The 24048-nt window shown below is 45.9% G+C and overlaps 1 protein-coding gene and 2 pseudogenes across 2 annotated transcripts; 1 reads left to right on the plus strand and 2 right to left on the minus strand.

Moving 5' to 3' along the window:
* Positions 1-2326: 2326 nt before the first annotated feature.
* On the minus strand, positions 2327-6894 carry LOC103642856 (uncharacterized; annotated as a pseudogene). Its single transcript, XR_004853090.1, has 6 exons — positions 6452-6894; positions 5822-6155; positions 4385-4426; positions 3973-4003; positions 3746-3801; positions 2327-2590 (listed from the first exon to the last, which is right to left on the minus strand). The product of XR_004853090.1 is annotated as an uncharacterized protein (transcript).
* Positions 6895-12167: 5273 nt separating this feature from the next.
* On the plus strand, positions 12168-12986 carry LOC103642858 (histone-lysine N-methyltransferase ATXR3). The gene is made up of 2 exons (XM_008666032.4): positions 12168-12383; positions 12583-12986. Exons 1-2 carry the CDS (start codon positions 12248-12250, stop codon positions 12984-12986), a joined length of 540 nt encoding a protein of 179 aa, XP_008664254.1. The 5' UTR covers positions 12168-12247.
* A 422-nt stretch (positions 12987-13408) lies between these two features.
* LOC109942936 (protein ALP1-like) overlaps positions 13409-24048 on the minus strand; it is a 32526-nt pseudogene continuing 21886 nt past the window's right edge.

Genomic DNA, 24048 nt, shown 5'->3' on the forward strand with positions numbered 1-24048 from the left:
AGATTGCACTTCCAGGGCTCTAATGATTCCGTTTTTGGCGATTCATGCCAAAAAGGGGGAGAAATGAGCCCAAAGCAAAAGGACCGCACCACCACCACCAAATTCAAAAACTTAGTGCTTTCCAAAAGTCTTTATCATTTGGTATTCTATTGTGTTCAAAAGGGGGAGAAAGTAGTATTTCAAAAATGGTATATCAAAACCCTCTTGAACACTAAGAGGTGGATCTCTTTTAGGGGGAGTTTTGTTTAGTCAAAGGAAAAAGCATTTGAGACAGGGGGAGGAAATTTCAAATCTTGAAAATGCTTTTGCAAACTCTTATTTATTTACCTTTGACTATTTGCAAAAGATCTATGAAAAGGATTTACAAAAGGTTTTGCAAAAACAAAACAAGTGGTGCAAACGTGGTCCAAAATGTTATATAAGAAAGAAACATTCCATGCATATCTTGTAAGTAGTTTTATTGGCTCAATTCCAAGTAACCTTTACACTTACATTATGCAAACTAGTTCAATTATGCACTTCTATATTTGCTTTGGTTTGTGTTGGCATCAATCACCAAAAAGGGGGAGATTGAAAGGGAATTAGGCTTACACCTAGTTCCTATATAATTTTGGTGGTTGAATTGCCCAACACAAATCTTTGGACTAACTAGTTTGTTCTAGTGTATAAGTTATACAGGTGTCAAAGGTTCACAACATAGCCAATAAAATGACCAAGTGTCGGGTTCAACAAAAGGGCAAAGAGCCAACCGTAGGCCCTCTGGTCTGGGCGCACCGGACTGTCCGGTGTGCCACCGGACAGTGTCCGGTGCACCACCGGACAGTGTCCGGTGCACCAGGGGACTCCAGCTCGAACTCGCCACCTTCGGGAATTTCCAGGGGCTCTCGCGCTATAATTCACCGGACTGTCCGGTGTACACCGGACAGTGTCCGGTGCGCCATGGAGAAGCGGCCTCAGGAACTCTTCAGCTTCGGGAAAAGCCAACGGCTCGTCCGCTATAATTCACCGGACATGTCCGGTGTGCACCGGACTGTCCGGTGTGACTCCAGCACAACGGCTATCCCGCGCCAACGGCTACCTGCAGAGGCATTAAATGCGCCGCAGCGCGCGCAGACGTCAGGTTTGCCCATACTGGCGCACCGGACAATGAACAGGAGCTGTCCGGTGCGCCACCGGACATCAAGGGTGGCCCACAAGTCAGAACTCCAACGGTCAGATTCCAACGGCACTGATGACGTGGCAGGGGCACCGGACATGTCCGGTGTGCACCGGACTGTCCGGTGCGCCATCGAGCAGACTGGCTCCCCAACGGCCACATTTGGTGGTTGGGGCTATAAATACCCCAACCACCCCACATTCATATCCATCCAAGTTTTCCAACTTCTAACCACTTACAAGAGCTAGGCATTCAATTCTAGACACATACAAAGAGATCAAATCCTCTCCAATTCCACACAAAACCCTAGTGACTAGAGAGAGTGATTTGCCGTGTTCATTTGAGCTCTTGCGCTTGGATCGCTTTCTTTCTTTCTCTTGTGCTCTTGTGATCAACACTCAATTGTAACCAAGGCAAGAGGCACCGATTGTGTGGTGGCCCTTGCGGGGAAGTTTTGTTCCCGGTTGATTGAGAAGAAGGAAAGCTCACTCGGTCCGAGGGACCGTTTGAGAGAGGGAAGGGTTGAAAGAGACCCGGCCTTTGTGGCCTCCTCAACGGGGAGTAGGTTTGCAAGAACCGAACCTCGGTAAAACAAATCCACGTGTCACTCTCTTTATTTGCTTGCGATTTGTTTTGCGCCCTCTCTTGCGGACTCATTTATTATTACTAACGCTAACCCCGGCTTGTAGTTGTGATTATTTTTGTAAATTTCAGTTTCGCCCTATTCACCCCCCCCTCTAGGCGACTATCACGTCCGAGATTGCGTCGTCGTCGGCGATGTTCGGGTACTCCACGTGCCGACCACCTCCCAGTTTGCCGACATCTTCACCAAGGGACTTCCGTCCTTGATCTTCGCCGAGTTTCGCTCCAGCCTCAACATCAGTAGTGGCTAGTTGAGTCTGTGGGGGGATCCTATGGTGTGGTGTACTTCTTCTCTTCGAGTCCAGTCTGTGAACTCCGCTGCGATGGAAGTTCAGACTGCGAGGGGGGTGTTAGAGTATATGGGGCCCATGAGGCCCATGTATGAATATGGTATAGCCACCCTCTAGGGTTGGCCCAATTAGGAATTCCACTCTCTCCAACAGAGCTAGTTACCATACTAGAGAAAGCGTGGGGACTTGGGGCTTAAGTTTTACTCTCGAGAATCCATCCACAGCAAACAAGCACCGGTAGCCACCAATGGAGCGGGTATTCACTGTTTTCACTTTCACATGCCCGGGATAAGGGATAGAGCACTAAAGCATCACGATGTTGAATTCATCAAATATTATCGAATGAACAAAAGTTGCTCCAAGCATTAAAAAACTTGTTTGGTATCCGCATCCGAAATGACAGCACGGTCCATTTGAACAAACTAATAAAACTCACTTCAGTAGATAGGTGAAATTCCTTCTCTCAAATTCTTCAACGGGAATTTGCTCCTCCTTAGAGTATCTGCCGAACAACAAAACAATATGCAAAAATAAAACCGTGAGAAAATTATATGTAGAGTGATGAAAGCTCAGAAATGGTGGTATAAAAATTTAAAGATCAAAAGAATGTACGGTAACAAGAAACAAAGACAGACGCATCATCAAGTCACCCATTCAACATTGATGGATAGAAGACCAGTTTGAAAGTAAGCATTTTTGAACGAAAACTATATAGCGCCCAGGATGAAGCACGAAGGCTCAGGCTCGCCGTGCATCACAGGGTTCTCAACGGAGTTCGTGCGGTTCAGATATACAGGAGATGCGGATCCGGCGTGCAGGGGCGTGAGATATTCGTGCAGGACGTTTTCTTTCCTTAAAAAAAGAAAAAATCTATCCTGCGATGTCCGCTTGTCTGGTGGCGTTCCTATCCTGCGATGTCCACTTGTACTGCTTAGGCTGTCTGCAGCGGATCGTGTAAACTAGGAGTTTTGCACTGTAGATAACATTGTTTGCAGAGTGAAGTTTGAAATAGGGGATACGAATGTGTGTACCTCCACTGATGAACCCTTTCTACTCTAGGATGCTAGGCTCTTTCTTCTTCATGTCCAGCTCCAGCAGTCTCTGTTAACTTCGGTTTGTTAGGGGTTGGGGTTTGGAGGAATCTTGGTAGCCTCTGGATGTAGAGTCAGGAGGCAGCACCTCTGGCGACGTTGATGCTGCTGGAGGCAGGAGGGGCAGTGGAGGAGGCAGGGAAACAGGATTCATCAAGAGGGAGGGAGGTGGTTTGCATGCGGGGGTTAAGACAGAGGAAGCACGAGTGGGGATCGACAACAGCTCTGTTTCTCTGACTACTTGCATCGTTTTGGACGTAAATCGGGAAACATATAAGGCAGACATGTCGTGTAGGAGACTAGATATAATTTGCCAAATATAATGAAAGTGTAGTTTGCAAAGGGAAGTGCCTGATTCAGTATTCCAATAATTGCATCCTACAACTAAAGAGTACTTGCAAAGCGAAAGAGTGGTGTTTCTGCAAGCTGTTTTCATGCTGTTATTTATTTGTGTCATTCATTTTCGGCAAACCACTATGTTTTCATAATACCAATAACAACAGAAAGAAGTAACATATTGACAGCATTCAGTGTCAGATATAGCGAGAGATGAAAGAAAATAATACCTGAGCTCTGAGAAGTCTCAAACTCGTCAAAGTAACACAACTCAATGTTAGTCTAGCTACAAAAGGAAACAGAAAAAAATCAGTTTACCAAAACTGCATCAATGAGAAATTAAACATCAGATCAGATAGAATATACATCCATGGAAGATTATATACAGAGCTTTAACGATCGCCTCTAAGAAGACTATAGAACCTTGGAACATGAAGTACATGCAAAAAAAGACTACCGGTGATGAGAGAATAGAGATAACAAATGCTCCTGAAAAATGCAGACAGTAGTCGGTACATCATGTTACTGCCATAATTTCACATCAAGACTACAAGGTCTGCAAAATTTAAAAAAAACACATAAGAAATCATGTTTTGTCTTAGAGCTAAAAGCATAGATGGAAGGCTATAAGAATCATTAGTCCAAAAATTTACCATTGAGAAAATACTGTTTCATGCTGCACAAATTAAGGGTGGGTTTCATGACAACATGAATTTTACCTATGAATGTTCGAAGAACAACTCCAGGAAATTCTAAATGACATACTGCAAAAACCAGGAAAAAAACATAGTAAAAACCAAACAATAAATATAAGGATATTATACTAAAGCAAATTTGTAGAGTTGCTAGCATTTGACTCAGTAAGTCACCATCTCGATGTGATAAGTGTGATAAAGAATATCATGCATGGCCTGCCAAAAAAATCAATTATGTGATTAGCTCAAGCACCAGAAATGCATGACAGTAAAAGTTTATTCTCAAGATAGAGAAGGTAAAACTATGTATAGGTATAGTTAAACTTCATTCTCGGGAATGGAGAGTTATTTATCATTATACAATGAATAACAGAGAACAGCAAATATTTCATGGGCATAACAGGTGCCAATAAACAATATACTTTCCCCGCAAAATAAACCTGTTGCTTTTCACACAAAGAGCATTGAACCACAATATCCCATAAAAGAAGTACAGTGCCCTTTTTTAAACTGAATAATTTTGGTACGATATGAAACTTATTCTGTTTGGTATATGAAAATAAGATCTCTTCAAGTTATGAGTGGGCAAATGCTGAAAGGATGCATCTGCATGACTGTTGCCATGACAAAGAGACATGTATTAATCATCAGAAATGAATCCAACAATACTGGGTCCAGAGCAGTTGAGTCCTTGGAAAGAAAAAAAGTTATGCAATTTAAGCCTTCTAAGACAAAGGACTCCTGCTTTTTTTTTTTTGAAGTTACATGATTTATAGTTGTGAAGGACAGGACTGACGCAGTGGTGAGAAGCCTTTCCACTGAGCAAAGGTCCTGGATTCGACGTAGACGCTGGGGTAAGGTTTGCCTGGGTTATTACTTTCCTAGATCCCACTTATGTGAGAGCCACTAAGTCTGTCCTTTACATGACTTGTTGTTGTGCAAAAGAAACACAAATTGGCATTTTATAATGTGAAACAATAGAACTTTGCACAACATATGTGGATAATTGTAAAATGGTCATGAGTGAGCATGCCTGATTACAAACCAACAAATATAAAACAATTGCACCAACTAAATATATTCAAATGCACTAAAAAAATGTCTGCATTTTATGCCACGACAGTCCCTTAAAGCCACTAAATTTATTTGCTACAATTGCTGCAAAAGAAGTCTCAGACGCAACCGTGTTGAGGAGTAAATTAATCCACGCCACATGGATGCGTAGGTGTTAACTCCCACATGCCCCCTCCCACCAACAAGCAACAAAAAGTGTTGACTATTCAAGACGAAGAAAATATTGTTCATCCCTTAGCATTTGAGACACCTAGTTAAGAGTGAGTAAACACGATTACTTGCACAAAACATCAGTCACTGCACAGAAATCGGGTTCTGTACTGCTCGCGGAAAGAATAGCAGCATTCATCAGTAATTAGGTACAAGGGTTAATAAGCCCCACAAGTCAGAGTGGGAGTGAATGAGCTCGCGAGGCACGCCAGTCGGGGACCGACGGCTGCCAGAGGATGAGAAGGCGAGCATGTGACCAATCCAGAACTCCGACAATGGAGCAACGATACTGCATCAAAACTACAAGGAGGGATTAGAGGCTGGAACCTGCACGTTGAAGCTCTCCTCCACCTTGGTGTAGGGCGCCATGACGGCGTAGAACGCGGCGATCGATCCGAGCATAAGGTCCCACCCCCACTCTGAGAGCCAGCCGCCGCCACCGACAGCGGCGGGCTTAGGGTCGTGCCATGGGCGGGAGCGGAAGGTCGACTGAGGAGCGCCGGGCGGAAGATCCAGCACGGCGGCACTCCGGCAGAGACAGAGTGCGCGATCGCCGACCGGCGGCGTCGACCTCGCCGTTGCGTGCGCGGAGTTAGTGGCAGGCCTTGTTGGGCTACTGTTTGTTAGGCCTGGCCCAATGTAAGCAAACAGCCCAGTTAGGCTAGCAAATGACCCTCTCCTTGCGAGTTATTTGAGTTTGTAACCATCTCGTCGTGCGGCTTCGCCACTATATTATTCCGCAGCTGTGCATCGTCAATTTGGTATTATGCAGCATATATCCGCGCCATATTGGGACTGTTATTCTCCCCCGCTCTGTTATCATGTGTTTTCTTGCGGTTGATGAAGTTTGTGTACCCCTTCGTACTAATCTACCCCTAGCCGTTTGAGTCCATTCTCTATTGCGACTACTCATCTATTGCCAGCAGGTGACCACGCCGGCGTCTGCCTTAAGGTGACCACGCCGGCGTCTGCCACCAGGTGCCAGCGCCGCTGTCTGCCAACATCTGCACGCGCCGCCGTCTGCCAGCAGGAGCCCGCGACCCCGTCTGCCAGCAGCAGGTGCCCGCGCCGCCGTCTGTAACCTCGTCTGCACTGCCACCCGCCTGGAGGTCCACCTTCCGCAGGTAGGCCGCGCCGTCGACGACCACCTTCACGAAATTGGCTGCGCGGCTGGCCTTGCTGGAGTCGGCGAGCGCGTTCTTGCGGTACGACCTCACCGGCGGCCACCCCACCACCCGCGCCTTGGGTGACGGCGCAGCGTCGGAGGGCGCGGCGAGCGAGGAGGAACGACCGGAGTCGGAGCCCGGGAGGCGGAGGGTGAGGGCGAACGTGGTGTCCTTGTAGCCGAGCCTGGAGGCCGCGGACGACTCGGTGGAGCTCCGCTCCGTATCCACCGACATGGCCGGCGGCGGCGTGCAGCGTGCTGGGCTCCAAGCTCGGCGGCTTCCGCTCTGACTCTGTGGGCGAGGGAGGCCTGAGAGAGGGAGGAAGGGCGAAGGGGAAGGAGCTATGCTCCACCCACAGAGGAGGCTGCTCGGATGGGGAGGAACGAGGAAGAGAAGGGGCCTCGGCTGTAGCAGGGAAGGGGCGCCTGTTTGCCGGCTTGAGGGAGCAAGGGGCCGAGCTAGGAGCCGAGGCCATGGGGCGAGCTCACCTGCTCGAGCTCGGACCAGAGGAGGGCAGCGCCTGCCAAGGGAGAAGTGGAGGTCGGCCATGGCCAAGGTCGCAGGGGCTCCTTGGAGATCCAGCTGGTAGAGCTTGCCTTGGGGAAGATGATAGGAGGAGCAGGGGAGAGGCTGCTTGCGTCGTGGTTACAGCAGAGACAAACTTGACTTTTACCACAGTTCATAGCCGGTAACAGAGGTCGGGAGAATAACAGTCTCAATATGACACAGATATGTGCTGCATAATACCAAATTGGCGATACGCAGCTGCGGAGTAATATAGTGGCGAAGCCGCGCGACTAGATAGTTACAAACTCAAATAACTCTCTCCTTGCAGGTTGCTGCGGGTCGCCTCGATCTCTACTGCTGGCTGCGGTGCGCAATGCGCCCAGGGCGGTCCAACACCGCCGGCCGCCGTGTTACCCCGGCCACCCGCCACCGGCCGGCTCCGCCGTCGCTCGATCTTCACGCGGCCGAAGGGCTGGCCATGTGTGGCGGGGTCATGCGAGATGGGCCAACTCTTGAGGCCAGGCTATATACAAATCGGGGCAGTAAGTATTGGCCCAGCGTGTCTATAATTTATTTATTTATTTCGACTGCAGTTAATTTGTGACACAAGTGCATTGGTCATATAGGTATATAGTGATATTAACAATCCCGAATGATTTTGTTCCATTACCGATAAGCTATGGTTACTCTGTTTTGTAGGGCCTTTGCTCCTGCTTGACAAAACTGTTTTTTCAGTTTCTCCTATCAGACAGGTATAGCTGAATGAAGCAACTCTATCTTAACAATTGTTTTGATGAGCTTTCTCTGATATAGGCGCAGTTGGCTGAACAAAGCTGGGCGAAACTGAAAATACTAGCTTATTCCTCCGTTATCTTCCCTCAAGTTGTTTCTTGAAAATATGTTTATTAACTTCATTGATGAAACGAAAAAAAATGAGTTATACCAAACAGAGCCATAAAAGTTCGTGTTCGCCATAAAGGTACCCATTCGTTCTCGAAGTTCTTCTACCTTTCCCGATGCATTCAGTCAGATACACACGGACATGCATGTGAATGGAAGTTTGTCCGAGCGCTCGTGTTCGTTTACTCTTGCAGGCGCGCAGAGTTTCGCAATCATTAGCAGCTGCACGCATTATGATGAGCAACGACGAGCTGCCTTCTTTGTACAATTAACCAGGTGATTTACCAACGTGTGTACTGCCCACTGCAGGCTACAGCAGCAAGCATGGCAGATTGGCAGCCATGTCTAAGGCTTTAAGCAGGCACGCGTACCCGTTGCAACAGCATCAGAAAAGTTCTGATGCGTCACGCATGTCGGCATACCTTTGCAGCCACTGCTGACTCATTGATTGACTGCTTTCTACAATTAAACGTGCATGCATGGATGTCCTGCCAGTGCTGCAAGATGGGCCGTGCCGTGCTGGCCCGGCACCGAGCCCGTCGTGCTTCGGGCTTCAAAGTGTCGGGCCAGGCAAGCACGAATTACTTCCGGGCCAGCACGAATTACTTCCGGGCCGGGCCTTATCGTGCCTATACACTAAAATGGAGGTCCAGCACGCTACTAAAGCCCGCCGTGCTTGAATCGGGCCGTGCTTTTTTAGGCCCGGCACACAATTCCTGGCGCTTCGATTCCTCACGGCGATTTAATTCCTGACGCTTCGATTCCTGGCGGCGATTCAATTCCGGCGCGGAGACTGGCGCTTCGAATTCGATTCCTGGCTGCGCGGCGCGGAGACTGGAACTGAAACGGCGTCGTGGTCCTGGAGACTGGAAGTCTGGAACAGTGGAACTGGAGGTGGCGGGCTGGCGGCGTACAGAAACGGCAAAGGCGTCGGGCTGCCGGCCACCCGTCGCAACGGCCCTTCCGGTCGCCGGGTCGGTGCGGTGTACGTACAAAAAGGACGGCGCAGCAGCCATATGCGCATGCCAACAGTGCCCCGCTGCGTTGGAGGTGACCAGGACGTCTGGGCTCGTGGTGACTTGGAGATTGTGACGGGGCGGCGGCACGGCGCCCTGGAAGGCTGGAACTGGAGCAACTCCAACGGAGCGCGCTAAAACACCCCAAAAAGGATTTATTAGCAAAACAGCTCTTTTCAGCGCTCCAACAGTCCATCTATTTTCCCCCCAAACGTTTCGCATCCCGAATAACCAGCGCTCGTCCCCGCATATTTTCGCGTCGCGACTCCGTCCCCAATCGCTTGCGCGCGCGCGAAATCTGCTATTCCCGCGCCAAAATTTGCCGAAGCAAGCTCGCGTTCGTGATGGAAGGAGCTGCTCCATGGCGGGATCTGGCTTGAGCGGCGGAGGCAGTACCGGAGGGGGAGGATTGGGCAGCAGTGGAGGAGGCGGACGCGACCGTGGCTGTGGTGTTGGGGTAGGAGGCGGACACGGTGGTGGAGGTGATGCAGGCGGACGCTGCGGCGACTACTGGCCAGCTGTGCCTGCACGTGCGAGAGTCGTCGCAGATCCGTTAGCGTCGACCATGTTCAGCTGCAGGGACGAGTTGCCTTCATCCTTCGGCCAAGGGGAAGGTATGAACTGAAGCTTGTCTCATTGATAGTGGTCAGACACAAGTCTGATGCAGCCTGAAATGTCAATGAGCTGCATATTGTTGATTCAATATAGTTGAGCCTTATTGTTCAGTAAATGAATAGGTAGCTTATAGCAGCATAGAAAGAAAAGAAAGTGTGCGTACATACTTTGTTTGAGCATATGAATACAAGACTAGACATAATATTGCTTTTTTGTGTCGATGTTGCTTGAATATATAATTTTGTAGGGAGCTGCTGTGCGCGCAGGTAATTTTAGCCTATGAAAACAACTATAGTATCCCTAAAAGCTGGTTTTGGGGCTGACTTTTTTCACATGCTCGGCTCCTGGAGTTGCTCTGTCCGTCCCTTCTTTTGCGGTCATAAAATTCTACACAAGCAGGGTATTTGATCTGATCCTGACCAAACTCTGCTCAAGCGAAGTCCAAGCGAAAACCTTGCATCCCAAATCTGATTTTGCACTCCAAGCTGAGGTTGCCTTTAATTTGCATATTTGAGCTACTAGTGAATTGAATTCGGCCGTCCACCTCTAAAGTTGCTCTATCTGTTCCATACCCTGGTACTGTGAGTCTGAGCAAAAACTTTTTGAGGAATCATAATGACTCTTTACTGATGGTTCTTCTTAGCCCAAGGTTCAGCCATTGTGACCTGGACACCCATAGGCCATAGACAAGAACTTTTTCTTTCTTTCAATCCATAAACATGTGCCCAGCATCCTCCGCTCAGATTACTTTGGAAGATAACTTAGTGTGTTCAGTTATCTCAGTTTGGTTCATGCTTTGTTTGAGCATATGTTTTGTCCAGAAGGTTGGCTTCCTGCCTGAACTTGTTCCCTTGCATTTGCAGTCACCATGTACCATTTATGTGAGACATAGTAGACCTGTCTTGACTTTACAGTACCATTTTTTAGATGTAGTTCCAGGGAATGGATACTTTTCAAACATGATGATGGATGACTACGTTGAAGGAGAATTTGATAATAATAGCAATACATGTCCTGATATTCAGCCACAATCAATGCAAGTTGGACCAATAGTCCCCACATCGAGGCCAAACCATAAGAGATCAAAAAATTTCAGTGATCAAGAAGATGAAATTTTGGTTTCAGCGTGGTTGAATATCAGTATGGATCCTGTGGTAGGTAAAGATCAAAAAGTAGGAAGGTATTGGTCTCGTATCTATGAGTACTTCAATGAACATAAACCATGCCAATCACAACGTACTGTTAATTCTCTAATGCATCAATGGGAGACAATTCAGAAATGTGTTAACAAGTTTTGTGATTGTTTAACAAGGATTCAGTTAAGACGACAGAGTGGTACTACAATGCAAGACATGGTAATTAATCATCATGCAGTATCACATTTTCTTTCATTTTTAGTATTTGAGCCTAACACATGCAAATGTTTTGCCCAGGTTGCACAGGCATGTGCGTTGTACAAGTCCGAAGATGAACATGAAAAAGGATTTCAATTCATGCACTGCTGGAATAAGCTCAGATTACAACCCAAATGGCTTGGTAAAGTAGATGATTTGGCTGCTCCTAAACCTTCAAACAAGAAACAAAAGACCACTCGTGAAGGGGATGCCAATGGAACATTACCATATGAAACCAAAGAATCTCAAGTTCAAGTCGTAGAGAATTATCAATTGACCAGGCCTCCCGGGAAGAAAACAGCTAAAGCAGCACTAGTACAAGAGAAGAGGAAAAGTGTGACTGTAGCAATAGAAAATTTGTGGGCTGCAAAGAAAGAAAGTGATGCTGAGAAAGAGCAGAAGAAAGAGGAGAGATTCAATAAAGCAATTGCACTTGAAGTTGATCGAGTTAACACAGAAAAGGCACTTATCGAGGTGAGGAAAGAGGAGATTGAATTACAGAAGCGAAGAGATGAAGAGAGGATAATAAATATGGATCTTAGTGGGTTGACAGAAGAGCAACAGAGTTACTACACGAAGTTGCGAGCTAAGATTTTGGACCAACTTTCTGATGCTTAGGTAGCCTTGATTCGCAATTACTTATTACTTGTGGTTGCAATTATAACTTACACAAATTCCTATCTACTTGTATGTTGCAGGTGCTCACCAATCTACTTGTAGGTTGTATGGTGCTCGAGGGTTAGTGCTACCAGTTTACTAGTCTCATATAGTGGAGTCCATGTCAGTGTTTTAGTTGATGTTTACTAGTCTCGAATAGTTTTGTCATTGCTTCCAGTTTATTTACTGTTTTCAGTGGATACTAGTTATTTATGATAGTAGTCTCAAATCAGTGGATACTTGCTATTTACCTTTGGGTTCTCTCTTCCTAATTTATTGGCTTTGTTCTTTCTCTAAATTTATGTTCCTATTTGTAAAACGAATGTGTTTTCACAAGTCCAAGTCTGTCAGTTAATCGGGGTGACATGGTTTCCAGTTCTTAAGGATTTTACGCACCCAGACCAATATAATTTTGGTGTGAACCAAGGATCAAGTAGCTTCCATGAGTTACACCCCCAGTTTGCGGGTTATACACGTGGCAAATTACATGAACTAGTCATGAAATATTTCAAGAGCAGGGAACTTACTTTAGCTATAAATGAGGTCTTGGATCCATGGATTTCAGCAAAGCAACCAAAAAAAGAGTTTGAAGCATACTTTTCTCACAATTCAGCATCTAGGAATTTCCTGCCAGGTACTATGGTCATGTCCTACACAACATTTTATTTACTTACTTTCAGTTCTTAAATTTTAACTTTCAGCTAATCTTAATACATTTGAAATATTGAACTATCAAATTTATTTCACTCTCGCATATTCCTTGTAGCTACTAAACACTGAACGAAATTTGTGGACATTTGTAACATTTTCGTTTTCTTTTGTGAGCCTCACAGAAGATGGTGGGTCTGCAAAAAGGGCAAGATTGCTACCTGACCAGAGTGACGAAAATATTCATTTGTCACAAGACATTATTGCTAGTCGGAAGGAGGACATCTGTTTTGAAGAGTTATGTGATGGAGCATCGTCTGTTGATAATGATTCTGTGAATCCCAGAGCAGGAAATGCAAGCTGGGGTCTACTAAATGACCATCTGTTAGCAAGAATCTTTCATTTTATGAAGGCAGATTTGAAATCACTTATTTCTTTTGCAGCTACCTGTAAGAGCTGGAATGCTGCTGCGAAGTATTACAGAAACATGTGTAGATTCATTGATCTGTCTTCTGTTGGTCCTCTTTGCACTGATTCAGTGTTTTGTGATATTATGGTATGTGTCTTGACTATCTGTTTGAACTCTTGAGAGATTACTTTTGTTATATCCTAACGTTGGACTGGTGCAGATGCAGTATCGATCTGTATTTTGGGGTACTGGTTGATGCCTGACGAATGATGCTGGTAGCTGGTGGTCTTATGGTACCTGGTGGTCGAACTTTATTTTGCAGCTCCAGGATGTACTTATTATATTTTAAATATGTATGTGGCTCTTCCTTCACGTGGTGTCTCATCCAGAGAGTAGCAAACCCAATTGCCCTGATACATGTGTCTACGGAAGTTCATGTGTACACGTTTGTATGTCATACTCATACATGTTTTGATGTAAGTAAGAGAATAAAACAGTAAGATATTGCTGATGAAGTGCAGATGATGTTATTACATAATAACTTTGTAATCATGAGTCACAATTGTTACAAGAACCAAATAATAATAGTAAAATATATAGAATCATTTGTAAAGGTCTGGATGATGTTGCCACAAGTGCTCAATGATGTCAGCTTGAAGCTGAGTGTGAATTTCTTTATCCTTTATATTCTTGTAGTTTTGAATAAATTCCTCAAGTTCTTGTGTCCCTTCATGCAACAAATTTACCTTTTCTCCGACGCCTTCGTAAATTATATCATGTTCGTCATCTCGCTCATCCTCGACGATCATATTATGCATAATGATACAAGCTCTCATGATTAGTCCGAGGGTGTCTTCATCCCAAAACCGAGCTAGACCCCGAACGATTGTGAATCGAGCTTGCAGAACTCCAAACGCTTGTTCCACATCCTTTCTGCAAGCTTCTTGTGCAATAGCGAAATATTTCTTCTTATTGCCTTGTGGTTCTGGAATGGTCTTGACAAAAGTAGCCCACGATGGATAGATGCCATTGGCAAGATAATAACCCATCGTGTAATCATTGTTATTAATTGTATAATTCACATTTGGAGCTTCACCTTCTGCTAGGCGTGCAAACAAAGAAGATCGATGCAAAACATTGATGTCATTGTGGGAACCAGGCATCCCAAAAAATGCATGCCAAATCCAAAGATCTTTATCTGCAACAGCTTCAAGTATAATTGTAGGCTCATGCACGTGCCCGGTATACATACCTTGCCAAGCTGAAGGACAATTTTTCCACTTCCAATGCATACAATCAATTGAACCAAGTGTCGGGGACCATAATTAGGGGTACCCTCAAGGCTCCTAAATCTCAGCTGGTAACCCCCATCAGCACAAAGCTGCAAAGGCCTGATGGGTGTGACTAAGTCAAGGATCGGTCCATTCGAGGGACTCGATCACGCCTCGCCCGAGCCCGGCCTCGGACAAGGGCAGCCGACCCCGGAGGATCTACGTCTCGCCCGAGGCCCCTGAAAGGGAATTAGGCTTACACCTAGTTCCTAAATGATTTTGGTGGTTGAATTGCCCAACACAAATAATTGGACTAACTAGTTTGCTCAAGTGTATAGATTATACAGGTGTAAAAGGTTCACACTCAGCCAACAAAAAGACCAAAAGTTGGATTCAACAAAGGAGCAAAGGGCCAACCGAAGGCACCTCTGGTTTGGCGCACCGGACTGTCCGGTGCACCACCGGACATGTCCGGTGCACCAGAGGACTCCAACACCAACTCGCCACCTTCGGGAATTTCCAGAGGCACTCGCTCTATAATTCACCGGACTGTCCGGTGCGCCATGGAGAAGCGGCCTCAGGAACTCGCCAGCTTCGGGAAACTCCAACGGCTAGACCGCTAAAATTCACCGGACTGTCCGGTGTGCACCGGACTGTCCGGTGCGACTCCGGAGCAACGGCTATCTCCGCCCAACGGCTCTCTGCCGCGCATTCAATGCGCGCTCTACGCGCGCAGAAGTCAGGCGCGCCCATACTGGCACACCGGACAAGGAACAGTGCATGTCCGGTGTGCACCGGACACCCAGGCGGGCCCACAAGTCAGAAGCTCCAACGGTCAGAATCCAACGGCAGTGATGACGTGGCAGGGGGCACCGGACTGTCCGGTGTGCACCGGACTGTCCGGTGCGCCATCGAGCAGACAGCCTCCAACGACCACTTTTGGTGGTTGGGGCTATAAATACCCCAACCACCCCACCATTCATTGCATCCAAGTTTTCCAGCTTCCAACCACTATACAAGAGCTAGCATTCATTGCAAAGCACACCAACAAGAGATCAAATCCTCTCCCAATCCCATTCAAAACCCTAGTGACTAGAGAGAGTGATTTGTAGTGTTCATTTGAGCTCTTGCGCTTGGATCGCTTCTTTTCTTTCTTGATTCTTTCTTGTGATCAAACACTCACTTGTAATTAAGGCAAGAGACACCAATTGTGTGGTGGTCCTTGCGGGAAGTTTGATTCCCAAGTGATTTGAGAAGAGAAGCTCTCTCGGTCCGAGGGACCGATTGAGAGAGGGAAGGGTTGAAAGAGACCCGGCCTTTGTGGCCTCCTCAACGGGGAGTAGGTTTGCAAGAACCGAACCTCGGTAAAACAAATCCGCGTGTCACACTCTTCATTTGCTTGTGATTTGTTTTGCTCCCTCTCTCCCGGACTCGTTTATATTTCTAACGCTAACCCGGCTTGTAGTTGTGATTATTTTTGAGAATTTCAGTTTCGCCCTATTCACCCCCCCCCCTCTAGGCGACTTTCAATTGGTATCAGAGCCCGGTGCTTCATTAGAGCCTAACCGCTCGAAGTGATTTCGGGAGATCACGCCAAGAAGGAGATGGAGACCGGCGAAAAGCCCACTACAAGCCACGGGAGCACTTCATCGGAAGAGTCCCGCACCAAGAGGAAGGAGAAGAAGAAGAGCTCCTCCAACAAAGGAAAGGAGAAGAAATCTTCTTCGCACCACAAAGAGAAGAAGGAGAGATCTTCTTCTCACAAGCCACGTCGGAGTGGGGACAAACACAAGAGGATGAGGAAAGTCGTCTATTACGAGACCGACACTTCATCGACATCTACCTCCGGCTCCGACGCGGCATCCGTCACTTCTAAGCGCCAAGAGCGCAAGAAGTATAGTAAGATCCCCCTACGATACCCTCGCATTTCCAAACATACACCTTTACTTTCGGTCCCATTAGGCAAACCACCAACTTTTGATGGTGAAGATTACGCTAGGTGGAGCGATTTAATGCGATTTCATCTAACCTCGCTCCACAAAAGTATATGGGATGTTGTTGAGTTTGGTGCGCAGGTACCGTCCGTAGGGGATGAGGGCTTTGATGAGGATGAGGTGGCCCAAATCGAGCACTTCAACTCTCAAGCAACGACAATACTCCTAGCCTCTTTGAGTAGAGAGGAGTATAACAAAGTTCAAGGGTTGAAGAACGCAAAGGAGATTTGGGACTTACTCAAGACCGCGCACGAAGGTGATGAACTCACCAAGATCACCAAGCGGGAAACGATTGAGGGGGAGCTCGGTCGGTTCCGGCTTCGCAAAGGGGAGGAGCCACAACACATGTACAATCGGCTCAAGACCTTGGTGAACCAAGTGCGCAACCTCGGGAGCGTAAAGTGGGATGACCACGAGGTGGTTAAGGTTATTCTAAGATCTCTTATTTTCCTTAACCCTACTCAAGTTCAATTAATTCGTGGTAATCCTAGATATACTAAAATGACCCCCGAGGAAGTTATCGGGAATTTTGTAAGTTTTGAGTGCATGATCGAAGGCTCGAGGAAGATCAACGAGCTTGATGATGCCACCACATCCGAAGCTCAACCCGTTGCATTCAAGGCAACGAAGGAGAAGAAGGAGGAGTCTACACCAAGTCAACAACCAATAGACGCCTCCAAGCTCGACAATGAGGAAATGGCGCTCGTCATCAAGAGCTTCCGCCAAATCCTCAAGCAAAGGAGGGGGAAGGACTACAAGTCCCGCTCCAAGAAGGTTTGCTACAAGTGTGGTAAGCCCGGTCATTTTATTGCTAAATGTCCTATATCTAGTGACAGTGACCGAGGTGACGACAAGAAGGGGAGGAGAAAGGAGAAGAAGAGGTACTACAAGAAGAAGGGCGGCGATGCTCATGTTTGTCGGGAGTGGGACTCCGACGAAAGCTCTAGCGACTCCTCCGACGACGAGGACGCCGCCAATATCGCCGTCACCAAGGGACTCCTCTTCCCCAACGTCGGCCACAAGTGCCTCATGGCAAAGGACGGCAAAAAGAAGGTTAAATCCAAATCCTCCACTAAATATGAATCTTCTAGTGATGATAATGCTAGTGGTGAGGAAGATAATTTGCGTATCCTTTTTGCCAACCTTAACATGGAACAAAAGGAAAAATTAAATGAGCTAATTAGTGTTATCCATGAAAAGGATGATCTCTTAGACTCCCAAGAGGACTTCCTAATCAAGGAAAATAAGAAACATGTTAAGGTTAAAAATGCTTATGCTCTAGAAATTGAGAAATGTCAAAAATTATCTAGTGAGCTAAGTACTTGCCATGAAACAATTGACAACCTTAGAAATGAAAATGCTAATTTGTTAGCTAAGGTTGATCTTCATGTTTGCAATGTTTCAATTCCCATTCCTAGAAATGATAATGATAATTTGCTTGCTAGGATTGAAGAATTGAACATTTCTCTTGCTAGCCTTAAGATTGAAAATGAAAAATTGCTCGCTAAGGCTAAGGATTATGATGTTTGCAAAGCTACTATTTCCAACCTTAGAAGTGAGAATGATATATTACATGCTAAGGTTGTTGAATTAAAATCTTGCAAACCCTCTACATCTAATGTTGAGCATGTTTCTATTTGTACTAGATGTAGAGATGTTGATATCAATGCTATTCATGATCACATGACTTTAATTAAACAACAAAATGATCATATAGCTAAACTAGATGCTAAAATTGCCGAGCACAACTTAGAAAATGAGAAATTTAAATTTGCTCGTAGCATGCTTTATAATGGGAGACGCCCTGGCATTAAGGATGGCATTGGCTTCCAAAGGGGAGACAATGTCAAAATTAGCGCCCCTCCTAAAAGATTGTCAAACTTTGTTAAGGGCAAGGCTCCCATGCCTCAGGATAACGAGGGTTACATTTTATACCCTGCCGGTTATCCCGAGGACAAAATTAGGAAAATTCATTCTAGGAAGTCTCACTCTGGCCCTAATCATGCTTTTATATATAAGAGTGAGACATCTAGTTCTAGGCAACCAACCCGTGCTAAGTTGCCTAAGAAGAAAATTACTAATGCATCAAATAAACATAGCATTTCATTTAAGACTTTTGATGCATCCTATGTTTTGACTAACAAATCCGGCAAGGTCGTTGCCAAGTTTGTTGGGGGCAAACACAAGGGGTCAAAGACTTGTGTTTGGGTACCCAAAGTTCTTGTGTCTAATGCCAAAGGACCCAAAACCGTTTGGGTACCTAAAATCAAGAACTAAAATTGTTTTGTAGGTTTATGCATCCGGGGGCTCAAGTTGGATACTCGACAGCGGGTGCACAAACCACATGACAGGGGAGAAAAGGATGTTCTCCTCATATGAGAAAAACCAAGATCCCCAAAGAGCGATCACATTCGGGGATGGAAATCAAGGTTTGGTCAAAGGCTTGGGTAAAATTGCTATATCTCCTGACCATTCCATTTCAAATGTTTTTCTTGTTGATTCATTAGATTACAATTTGCTTTCCGTATCCCAATTATGTAAAATGGGCTACAACTGTCTATTTACTGATGTAGGTGTTACTGTCTTTAGAAGAAGTGATGATTCAATAGCATTTAAGGGAGTGTTAGAGGGTCAGCTATACTTGGTAGATTTTGATAGAGCTGAACTCGACACTTGCTTGGTTGCTAAGACTAACTTGGGTTGGCTCTGGCACCGCCGACTAGCCCATGTTGGAATGAAGAATCTTCATAAGCTTCTAAAGGGAGAACACATTTTAGGACTAACAAATGTTCATTTTGAGAAAGACAGGATTTGTAGCGCATGCCAAGCCGGGAAGCAAGTTGGCACTCATCATCCACACAAGAACATCATGACGAGTGACAGGCCACTGGAGCTCCTACATATGGATTTATTCGGCCCGATCGCTTACATAAGCATCGGCGGGAGTAAGTACTGTCTAGTTATTGTGGATGATTATTCTCGCTTCACTTGGGTGTTCTTTTTGCAAGAAAAATCTCATACCCAAGAAACCTTAAAGGGATTCTTGAGACGGGCTCAAAATGAGTTCGGCTTAAGGATCAAGAAAATTAGAAGCGACAACGGGACGGAGTTCAAGAACTCTCAAATTGAAAGCTTTCTTGAGGAAGAGGGCATCAAGCATGAGTTCTCTTCTCCCTACACTCCACAACAAAATGGTGTAGTGGAGAGGAAGAATCGAACTCTATTGGATATGGCAAGAACCATGCTTGATGAGTACAAGACTTCGGATCGGTTTTGGGCGGAGGCAGTCAACACCGCTTGCTACGCCATCAACCGGTTATATCTACACCGAATCCTCAAGAAGACATCATATGAACTCCTAACCGGTAAAAAGCCCAACATTTCATATTTTAGAGTCTTTGGTAGCAAATGCTTTATTCTTGTTAAAAGAGGTAGAAAATCTAAATTTGCTCCTAAGACTGTAGAAGGCTTTTTACTTGGTTATGACTCAAACACAAGGGCATATAGGGTCTTTAACAAGTCCACTGGACTAGTTGAAGTCTCATGTGACGTTGTGTTTGATGAAACTAACGGCTCTCAAGTAGAGCAAGTTGATCTTGATGAGATAGGTGAAGAACAGGCTCCATGCATAGCGATAAGGAACATGTCCATTGGGGATGTATATCCTAAGGAATCCGAAGAGCCTCCACATGCACAAGATCAACCATCCTCCTCCACGCAAGCATCTCCACCAACACAAGTTGAGGATGAAACTCAAGATGTTGAACAAGAAGACCAAGAAGATGAGCCACCTCAAAATGACGGCAACAATCAAGGGGGAGATGCAAATGATGAAGACAAGGAGGATGGAGAACCAAGGCCGCCACACCCAAGAGTCCACCAAGCAATCCAACGAGATCACCCCGTCGACACCATCCTCGGCGACATTCATAAGGGGGTAACTACTCGATCTCGGGTTGCACATTTTTGTGAACATTACTCCTTTGTTTCCTCTATTGAGCCACACAGGGTAGAGGAAGCACTCCAAGATGCGGATTGGGTGATGGCGATGCAAGAGGAGCTCAACAATTTCACAAGGAATGAGGTATGGCATTTAGTTCCACGTCCTAATCAAAATGTTGTAGGAACCAAGTGGGTCTTCCGCAACAAGCAAGACGAGCATGGTGTGGTGACAAGGAACAAAGCTCGACTCGTGGCCAAGGGGTATTCACAAGTCGAAGGTTTGGATTTTGGTGAAACCTATGCACCCGTAGCGAGGCTTGAGTCAATTCGCATATTATTGGCCTATGCTACTTACCATGGCTTCAAGCTTTATCAAATGGATGTGAAGAGTGCCTTCCTCAATGGACCAATCAAGGAGGAGGTCTATGTTGAGCAACCTCCCGGCTTTGAAGACAGTGAGTATCCTAACCATGTCTATAAGCTCTCTAAGGCGCTTTATGGACTCAAGCAAGCCCCAAGAGCATGGTATGAATGCCTTAGAGATTTTCTTATTACAAATGGATTCAAAGTCGGCAAGGCCGATCCTACACTCTTTACTAAAACTCTTGAAAATGACTTGTTTGTATGCCAAATTTATGTTGATGATATTATATTTGGGTCTACTAACGAGTCTACATGTGAAGAGTTTAGTAGGATCATGACACAGCAATTCGAGATGTCTATGATGGGGGAGTTGAAGTATTTCTTGGGATTTCAAGTAAAGCAACTCCAAGAGGGCACCTTCATCAGCCAAACGAAGTACACTCAAGATATTCTAACCAAGTTTGGGATGAAGGATGCCAAGCCCATCAAGACACCCATGGGAACCAATGGGCATCTCGACCTCGACACGGGAGGTAAGTCCGTGGATCAAAAGGTATTGATAGTCGCCTAGAGGGGGGGTGAATAGGGCGAAACTGAAATTTACAAATATAAACACAACTACAAGCCGGGTTAGCGTTAGAAATATAAACGAGTCCGCGAGAGAGGGCGCAAAACAAATCCCAAGCGAATAAGCAAGTGAGACACGGAGATTTGTTTTACCGAGGTTCGGTTCTTGCAAACCTACTCCCCGTTGAGGAGGCCACAAAGGCCGGGTCTCTTTCAACCCTTCCCTCTCTCAAACGGTCCCTCGGACCGAGTGAGCTTCTCTTCTCAAATCAAAGCCGGGAACAAAACTTCCCCGCAAGGGCCACCACACAATTGGTGCCTCTTGCCTTGATTACAATGGAGTTGTGATCTCAAGAACAAGTGAGAAAGAAAAGAAGCAATCCAAGCGCAAGAGCTCAAATGAACACGGCAAATCACTCTCACTAGTCACTAGGGCTTTGTGTGGAATTGGAGAGGATTTGATCTCTTTAGTGTGTCTAGAATTGAATGCTAGAGCTCTTGTAGTAGTTGAGAAGTGGAAAACTTGGATGCAATGAATGGTGGGGTGGTTGGGGTATTTATAGCCCCAACCACCAAACTTGACCGTTGGCTGGAGGCGTCTGCTCGATGGCGCACCGGACAGTCCGGTGCACACCGGACAGTCCGGTGCCCCTGCCACGTCATCACTGCCGTTGGATTCTGACCGTTGGAGCTTCTGACTTGTGGGCCCTCCTGGATGTCCGGTGCACACCGGACATGTACTGTTTGATGTCCGGTGCACCGGTATGGGCGTGCCTGACGTCTGCGCGCGCTGCGCGCGCATTAAATGCACCGCAGGGAGCCGTTGGCGCCGCAGGGAGCCGTTGCTCCGCTGGCACACCGGACAGTCCGGTGCACACCGGACAGTCCGGTGAATTTTAGCGGAGCGGCTACCACGCGAACCCGAGGCTGGCGAGTTCCGAAGACCGCGCTTCCTTGGAGCATCGGACATGTCCGGTGCACACCGGACAGTCCGGTGAATTATAGCGCGCCGGCTTCCGAGAAATCCCGAGAGTGAAGAGTTGGAGTCTGAGTCCCCTGGTGCACCGGACAGGTACTGTTCACTGTCCGGTGGCACACCGGACAGTCCGGTGCCCCAGACCAGGGGTGCCCTCGGTTGCCCCTTTGCTCCTTTATTGAATCCAAAACTTGGTCTTTTTATTGGCTGAGTGTGAACCTTTTACACCTGTATAATCTATACACTTGGGCAAACTAGTTAGTCCAAAGATTTGTGTTGGGCAATTCAACCACCAAAATTATTTAGGAACTAGGTGTAAGCCTAATTCTCTTTCAATCTCCCCCTTTTTGGTGATTGATGCCAACACAAACCAAAGCAAATAGAGAAGTGCATAATTGAACTAGTTTGCATAATGTAAGTGAAAAGGTTGCTTGGAATTAAGCCAATATAACTACTTACAAGATATGCAAGGAATGTTTCTTTCTTATATAACATTTTGGACCACGTTTGCACCACAAATTTTGTTTTTGCAAATTCTTTTGTAAATCCTTTTCAAAGTTCTTTTGCAAATAGTCAAAGGTAAATGAATAAGAGTTTGCAAAGCATTTTCAAGATTTGAAATTGTCTCCCCCTGTTTCAAATGCTCTTCTTTGACTTAATAAAACTCCCCCTAAAAGAGATCCACCTCTTAATGTTCAAGAGGGTTTTGATATACCATTTTTGAAATACTACTTTCTCCCCCTTTTGAACACAATAGGATACCAAATGATAAATACTTTTGGAAAGCACTAAGTTTTTGAATTTGGTGGTGGTGGTGCGGTCCTTTTGCTTTGGGCTCATTTCTCCCCCTTTTTGGCATGAATCGCCAAAAACGGAATCATTAGAGCCCTATTGCTATCTTCCTCTTTGGTCATAAATAAATGGGTTAAGATTATACCAAAGATGAAGTCCGGTCCTTTTGCTTTTGAGCTTTTACTCTCTCCCCCAAGGATGAAGTCCTTTTCTTTGATGCTCATTTCTCCCCAAGGAATAGAGAGTTGCTCGGAGTGATGGCGAAGCATGAGTTACGGAGTGGAAGCCTTTGTCTTCGCCGAAGACTCCAATTCCCTTTCAATATACCTATGACTTGGTTTGAAATAGACTTGAAAACACATTAGTCATAGCATATAAAAGAGATATGATCAAAGGTATTCAAATGAGCTATGTGTGCAAGCTTAGCAAAAGAAATTTCTAGAATCAAGAATATTGAGCTCATGCCTAAGTCTGGTAAAAGATTGTTCATCAAGTGGTTTGGTGAAGATATCGGCTAATTGATCTTTAGTATTAATGTAAGAAATCTCGATATCCCCCTTTTGTTGGTGATCCCTAAGAAAATGATAGCGAATGGCTATGTGCTTAGTGCGGCTATGCTCGACGGGATTGTCGGCCATTTTGATTGCACTCTCATTATCACATAGCAAAGGGACTTTGGTTAATTTGTAACCGTAGTCCCGCAGGGTTTGCCTCATCCAAAGCAATTGCGCGCAACAATGACCTGCGGCAATGTACTCGGCTTCGGCGGTGGAAAGAGCGACCGAATTTTGCTTCTTTGAAGCCCAAGACACCAAGGATCTTCCCAAGAACTGGCAAGTCCCCGATGTGCTCTTCCTATTAATTTTGCACCCCGCCCAATCGGCATCCGAATAACCAATCAAATCAAATGTGGATCCCCGAGGGTACCAAAGCCCAAACTTAGGAGTATAAGCCAAATATCTCAAGATTCGTTTTACGGTCGTAAGGTGTGATTCCTTAGGGTCGGATTGGAATCTTGCACACATGCAAACGGAAAGCATAATGTCCGGTCGAGATGCACATAAATAAAGTAATGAACCAATCATCGACCGGTATACCTTTTGATCCACGGACTTACCTCCCGTGTCGAGGTCGAGATGCCCATTGGTTCCCATGGGTGTCTTGATGGGCTTGGCATCTTTCATTCCAAACTTGCTTAGAATATCTTGAGTATACTTTGTTTGGCTAATGAAGGTGCCCTCTTGGAGTTGCTTGACTTGGAAGCCTAGAAAATACTTCAACTCCCCCATCATCGACATCTCGAATTTCTGTGTCATGATCCTACTAAACTCTTCACA

Source organism: Zea mays, chromosome 10 (assembly GCF_902167145.1).
Source record: "Zea mays cultivar B73 chromosome 10, Zm-B73-REFERENCE-NAM-5.0, whole genome shotgun sequence".
Classification (NCBI taxonomy): Eukaryota; Viridiplantae; Streptophyta; class Magnoliopsida; order Poales; family Poaceae; genus Zea; species Zea mays.

Excerpts from the sequence above, each read along its gene's own strand:
- LOC103642858 (XM_008666032.4), top strand. The coding sequence starts at position 12,248 with ATGAAATATTTCAAGAGCAGGGAACTTACTTTAGCTATAAATGAGGTC. Across the intron at positions 12,384-12,582 it reads ATCTAGGAATTTCCTGCCAG|AAGATGGTGGGTCTGCAAAA; the intron begins GTACTATGGTCA and ends TGAGCCTCACAG.